This window comes from Cyclopterus lumpus, chromosome 5 (genome assembly GCF_009769545.1).
Source record: "Cyclopterus lumpus isolate fCycLum1 chromosome 5, fCycLum1.pri, whole genome shotgun sequence".
In the NCBI taxonomy this organism is placed as follows: Eukaryota; Metazoa; Chordata; class Actinopteri; order Perciformes; family Cyclopteridae; genus Cyclopterus; species Cyclopterus lumpus.
Window position 1 is genome coordinate 26,805,223 of NC_046970.1, and position 7,500 is coordinate 26,812,722.

General features: G+C 44.4%; 1 protein-coding gene across 1 annotated transcript in view; it reads right to left on the bottom strand.

The window, feature by feature from the left end:
• The window catches only part of fam83c (family with sequence similarity 83 member C), a 15,096-nt gene extending 8,886 nt beyond the window's left edge, over window positions 1-6,210 (bottom strand). The window contains exon 1 of the mRNA XM_034531821.1: window positions 5,224-6,210. Coding sequence (XP_034387712.1) covers window positions 5,224-5,733 — 510 coding nt within the window. The 5' untranslated portion in view covers window positions 5,734-6,210. The remainder of the gene's footprint in view (window positions 1-5,223) is intronic.
• Between the last annotated feature and the right edge of the window lie 1,290 nt (window positions 6,211-7,500).

A 7,500-nucleotide genomic window follows, 5' to 3' on the forward strand; every position in this document is an offset into this window, starting at 1 on the left:
AAAGAGACACACAACCATTACAAAGAGACACACAACATTACAAACAGACACAAAGAGACACACAACCATTACAAAGAGACACACAACCATTACAAAGAGACACAAAGAGACACACAACCATTACAAAGAGACACACAACCATTACAAAGAGACACAAAGAGACACACAACAATTACAAAGAGACACACAACCATTACAAAGAGACACAAAGAGACACACAACCATTACAAAGAGACACACAATCATTACAAAGAGACACAAAGAGACACACAACCATTACAGAGACACAAAGAGACACACAACCATTTCAAAGAGACACACAACCATTACAAAGAGACACACAACCATTACAAAGAGACACACAACCATTACAAAAAGACACACAACCATTACAAAAAGACACACAACCATTACAAAGAGACACACAACCATTACAAAGAGACACAAAGAGACACACAACCATTACAGAGACACAAAGAGACACACAACCATTACAAAGAGACACACAATCATTACAAAGAGACACACAACCATTACAAAGAGAGACAAAGAGACACACAATCATTACAAAGAGACACAAAGAGACACACAACCATTACAAAGAGACACACAACCATTACAAAGAGACACAAAGAGACACACAACCATTACAAAAAGACACACAACCATTACAAAGAGACACAAAGAGACACACAACCATTACAAAAAGACACAAAGAGACACACAACAATTACAAAGAGACACAAACAGACACAAAGAGACACACAACCATTACAAAGAGACACAAAGAGACACACAACCATTACAGAGACACAAAGAGACACACAACCATTACAAAGAGACACACAATCATTACAAAGAGACACAAAGAGACACACAACCATTACAAAGAGACACAAAGAGACACACAACCATTTCAAAGAGACACACAACCATTACAAAGACACACAATCATTACAAAGAGACACAAAGAGACACACAACCATTACAAAGAGACACAAAGAGACACACAACCATTTCAAAGAGACACACAACCATTACAAAGAGACACACAACCATTACAAAGAGACACAAAGAGACACACAACCATTACAAAGAGACACACAACCATTACAAAGAGACACAAAGAGACACACAACCATTACAAAGAGACACACAACCATTACAAAGAGACACAAACAGACACACAACCATTACAAACAGACACACACTGACTGGGGACCCCGTCGTTAAACAGCTGTCGGGTTTAATGACAGCGTGTTCATATTTATGTTCTCTATGATTCATGACTCAAAGATACTTATTGCTTCATAAGCAACACGGTGTTTGCCGGGAACTCGTGGAACCGGTTCTGAGGGTCCCGGGAACTCGTGGAACCGGTTCTGAGGGTCCCGGCAGAACGGTTTCCTCTTGAAGCTCAGGGATGTTCCTTCAGCCGAAGCAGCAAGTGGGAACCAATGAGCACGGAACCTGAACCACTAACAAGGAACGGGGACCCTGAAGGGAACCGGGGCGTTCCTTCTGGACTTTAATTTACCACAGACAGTGAACGCCTCACGCCGTTGAAGAGGAGTGACGGGACCGCACACAGTGTTGCGCAACATGAACACAAGAACCGAGAAGGCCTCCGGCTGCATGCGCCGACGGATCGATGCGCACATGAACATATCATACTTTAAAATGATTGACAGCACTTCAGATGACAGTTTGAGTACGTAGGAAAAACCAAATGAGTTCAAACAAGAATAGTAGCTTCTCTATATTTCCTGATTTAAATAGGTTTAAAAGTCTTTTATTAGCAGAGGAAAGGGAAGTGTCTCTGGAGAGTAATGTGCAGCATGTTTCTTATTGAACTGTTTTGTGGTCAGTTTACTGACCTCGGGACATGTGGGCAACATTCACTGAACTAACGGAGACGATCATTAGTGACCAAACCGATTAATTGCTTCATTTTGTATTTTACAGAATCCTAAATGGGCCCACCGGAAATATATATATATATATATATAAAGAGATATATATACACAAAGAGACACAACACATCCTCAAAGACTCAATTACAAAGAGAGGCACACGTAGACCAAAAGACACAGCAGGAAGATAGAAAGACAAAACGAGTAAAGAGAAACTAAATGACTCACTAACGACTACAGGAAGACATTGGAAACAACTACAAAGAGACAACAAGGGACTCAAAGAGCTGAAACTACCACATGAGATGCAAAATGACGACAGAGAGACACAAAACAACTACACAGAAAAAACAAAGGAGAAGAGAAAAGACACAAAAAAAGACTACAGAAAGTGACTACAAGGAGACAGAATGCGACTACAAAAAGACAGAAAGGGACTACAAAAAGACAGAAAGGGACTACAAAAAGACAGAAAGTGACTACAAGGAGACAGAAAGCGACTACAAAAAGACAGAAAGTGACTACAAGGAGACAGAAAGCGACTACAAGGAGACAGAAAGCGACTACAAAAAGACAGAAAGTGACTATGACTACAAGGAGACAGAAAGCGACTACAAGGAGACAGAATGCGACTACAAAAAGACAGAAAGTGACTACAAAAAGACAGAAAGTGACTACAAGGAGACAGAAAGCGACTACAAAAAGACAGAATGCGACTACAAAAAGACAGAAAGTGACTACAAGGAGACAGAAAGCGACTACAAAAAGACAGAATGCGACTACAAAAAGACAGAAAGTGACTACAAGGAGACAGAAAGCGACTACAAAAAGACAGAATGCGACTACAAAAAGACAGACAGTGACTACAAGGAGACAGAAAGTGACTACAAAAAGACAGAATGCGACTACAAGGAGACAAACAGCACTTGTCTCGTAATCTGCTGATGAGAGTTCGACTGTTCTAATCCGTGAACCGAGGTCAGCCGATAAGCGAGATAAGAGGCGCTGATCCAACGTGACAACTCAGCTGCTCAACAGGTGGAAACCCCGGGAGGGAGAAACCATCGCACTCAGCTGGTACGAATGGAAAATTAAAAACACCAGCGGGGACACTGGTGCATCGCACCAGGACACCATCATCAACTGAATATGCAAATGTTTTCATTTAAAGTTTAACGGCACATGAAGTCTCTATCGTTGTCATGTTGTGTTTGTCCATTTCCTCATCTCGTCTTTTTTCACGTTACTCATGAAGCGGTTTTACTGTTTTGTATTATTATCAGTTTATCTGCATTGATCTGAGTGAAAGCTGCTGTATGGAGACATAATGAGAGGACCTGTTCATCTCGTTGTCACGGAGACAGAATGAGAGGACCTGTTCATCTCGTTGTCACGGAGACAGAATGAGAGGACCCGTTCATCTCGTTGTCATGGAGACATAATGAGAGGACCCGTTCATCTCGTTGTCACGGAGACAGAATGAGAGGACCCGTTCATCTCGTTGTCATGGAGACATAATGAGAGGACCCGTTCATCTCGTTGTGACGGAGACAGAATGAGAGGACCCGTTTATCTCGTTGTGACGGAGACAGAATGAGAGGACCCGTTCATCTCGTTGTGACGGAGACATAATGAGAGGACCCGTTCATCTCGTTGTGACGGAGACAGAATGAGAGGACCCGTTTATCTCGTTGTCACGGAGACAGAATGAGAGGACCTGTTCATCTCGTTGTGACGGAGACAGAATGAGAGGACCCGTTCATCTCGTTGTCACGGAGACAGATTGAGAGGACCCGTTCATCTCGTTGTCACGGAGACAGAATGAGAGGACCTGTTCATCTCGTTGTCACGGAGACAGATTGAGAGGACTTGTTCATCTCGTTGTCACGGAGACAGAATGAGAGGACCTGTTCATCTTGTTGTCATGGAGACAGATTGAGAGGACTTGTTCATCTCGTTGTGACGGAGACATAATGAGAGGACCCGTTCATCTCGTTGTGACGGAGACAGAATGAGAGGATCCGTTCATCTCGTTGTCACGGAGACAGAATGAGAGGACCCGTTCATCTCGTTGTGACGGAGACAGAATGAGAGGACCCGTTCATCTCGTTGTCACGGAGACAGAATGAGAGGACCTGTTCATCTCGTTGTCATGGAGACAGATTGAGAGGACTTGTTCATCTCGTTGTGACGGAGACATAATGAGAGGACCCGTTCATCTCGTTGTCACGGTGACAGAATGAGAGGACCCGTTCATCTCGTTGTGACGGAGACAGAATGAGAGGACCCGTTCATCTCGTTGTCACGGAGACAGAATGAGAGGACCCGTTCATCTCGTTGTGACGGAGACAGAATGAGAGGACCCGTTCATCTCGTTGTGACGGAGACAGAATGAGAGGACCCGTTCATCTCGTTGTCACGGAGACAGAATGAGAGGACCCGTTCATCTCGTTGTGACAGAGACAGAATGAGAGGACCCGTTCATCTCGTTGTGACGGAGACAGAATGAGAGGACCCGTTCATCTCGTTGTGACGGAGACAGAATGAGAGGACCCGTTCATCTCGTTGTCACGGAGACAGAATGAGAGGACCCGTTCATCTCGTTGTGACGGAGACAGAATGAGAGGACCCGTTTATCTCGTTGTCACGGAGACAGAATGAGAGGACCCGTTCATCTCGTTGTGACGGAGACAGAATGAGAGGACCTGTTCATCTCGTTGTCACGGAGACAGAATGAGAGGACCCGTTCATCTCGTTGTGACGGAGACAGAATGAGAGGACCCGTCCATCTCGTTGTCACGGAGACAGAATGAGAGGACCCGTTCATCTCGTTGTCATGGAGACAGAATGAGAGGACCCGTCCATCTCGTTGTCACGGAGACAGAATGAGAGGACCCGTTCATCTCGTTGTCATGGAGACAGATTGAGAGGACCTGTTCATCTCCTCACAGTCTGATTGAAAGACTTACAGATAAAGTTTTGGGCAATACATCAAACTCAGACAGAAGATTCACTGTGAGAACCAGAGACCACGGACCTCGGGGCTTTACTCCCAGCATTGATTACCTGATTATTGATGACCTGATTGATGATTACCTGATTGATGATTATCTGATTATTGATTGATGATTACCTGATTAATGATTACCTGATGAGTGTGTATTTAGGTGTATTACATGGGTTCTCCCCCCCCACACACGATGACGTATTTATAACATAACACTATGAAACCCAAATAAAAGTTACATCTCTTGTGGTTTGTGTCCACTGACATTCCACGTTGTGAATATGTAGTAAACGTTGAACTGACCTTGTTGGCTTTGTTGATGAGGGACCGGATCAGGTCCTTGACGTTGTGGGACTTGTCCCTCTGGAAGTAGATCTGCGTCTCCGACGGCCCGTATCTCGCCGGGGAGTCCGGCCAGCCGAGCTCCAGCATCGGCGGCTCGTCGTCGGACATCATCGGGAAGTAAGTGCCGGAGTTGAGGTCGGACACCGCGTCCAGGTCCTCGAAGTCCCGGTCGTTGGGTCCGTCGCCGTTGCTGTCGGAGCCGCCGGCTCTGGCCGCCTGCTCCGTGATGTAGCGCACCTCCAGCGGGGACAGGAAGCTGAGCTCTCGCTCCTCGCTCAGCACCCGGCGGTACTCCTTCTCTCCGTGCTCCAGCAGCGCGTCCGTGGCCAGGCGCGCCGCCTCGTTGTGGCTGAGCTCCAGCGTGGTCACCTGCCTCCACGGGTTCTTCACCTGCTCCAGCCGGGTGGCGAGCTTGCCCAGCGGCTTCCTGCCGGACGTTGCCGGCCGCAGGCCCTCCGAGCCGCTCATGGTGCCGCTGCAGTGCGCCGCTCAGGGGGGTTACGAGAGAAGGAAGAACACCAGAGACCGGACTAGTTCCTGCTGGGCCGGGTTTGGGGACGCATTGTTGCCGAGGAGGAGACCGCGTCCAGACCAGAGCTCCACGTCGACGCAGCAGCAGGTGGCTCCAACTTTAACCCTTTAGTGGTTGTTTTAAGCTGTCACACTAACTCCAGTAAGTCTTTATATACTTAATGTATGTTTAAGGGTTTCTTAACCTCTCAATAATAATCCAAACGGATCCGGATCGCTTCTCTAGTTCCCGTCCCGGATCTTCGGTCCAAGGAGCCTCTTCCCGTCGCGCTCCCTGTTTGCGTGCGTGCGTGCGTGCGTGCGCACGCGCGTGTACGTGTGCGTGTGCTTGTTTTCGTCTCACCTGTTGTTACCTGTCCTGTCATTGGTCTCCAACGGTGACATGCTCCTCCCACTCCTCCTCTTCCTCCTTTCACAACAGACAGGAAAGACACATTCTGGTGAGGCATTTCAAAATAAAGGTCGCGTCATAGTGTTGTATTTTACAGGTCTGTCGTTTAGTAATAATTATGTTAATTCGTAATTATTACAAGTAAAATATAAATGTGTTGAAATATAAGCTTAGTTAATAAGGGTTCACCATTTATTCCTTATTAGAAACTATATTTCATAATATTCTTTAACGGACAAATAAAGTTAATATAACAACAGAAAGATCAACAAGAGTCAGACACAAATAAGGTAAACATTAAACAGATAAAACAATCAATACGACGACAACAAGCATTTGGTCCTAAATTAAAGTAAATGTAGATGTATCTCAACTCCACAAAGGAGCAACAACGTGGTGTCAAAGATAATGCAATATAATTATTAATTATTAATAATAATAATTTCTTGTCATTATTAGTAATTTTATTCAAATTACATCCATAATTGTTGCTTGTAGGATGTTGTTTGAATGTTTCGTGACTTGTGACATTAAATGTAGTTAATCTTCCTTTCATCTCACACAAATTAAAATACTAAATTATTCTTTGTGCTTTTAGCATAATCTATGATGAGAGTTAATGAATCAATGAGTGTCAATCCACCTTTATTTTGTAATACTTCCACATGTTTGCTTGTTAATTGCTTTACCTGCGGTTCTTTTTTGTGCTTTTATCCTGAAGGCAGCATTGCATAAACTTCCTCTAAGACCCTGTTTACACGATATATTTTCATGCGTTTTGGCCTTTCATTTACACAAAAACTGGGTTTTTATGACGGAAAACGATCATTTCTAAAAACTCCGGCCAAAGTGGAGATTTCTGAAAACTCTGTTTTTGTGTTTGCGTGTGAACAAGGTCAAACGGAGGTTTAGGTTGTCAAAGGTCACAGTATGCGTCACATGACGTCCTGTTTACAGTTAGTTTACTTAGGCTACTGATCATGGATGGTGTCAAGGTAGTGCTCATTAGTGCGTTAATGCAAACCCTTTTGTTTGTATTTACAAACAACTGATTGTTTACATCGAGGAGCAGAGAACTGCACGGAGGTCAGCAGTCCTTCAGCTCTCTATACTCAAGACGTAGGTACATTGCTATACGTCTTGTAGGTACATTGCTATATGTCTTGTAGGTACATTGCTATACGTCTTGTAGGTACATTGCTATACGTCTTGTAGGTACATTGCTATAAGTCTTGTAGGTACATTGCTATACGTCTTGTAGGTACATTGCTATATACGTCTTGTAGGTACATTGCTATATACGTCTTGTAGGT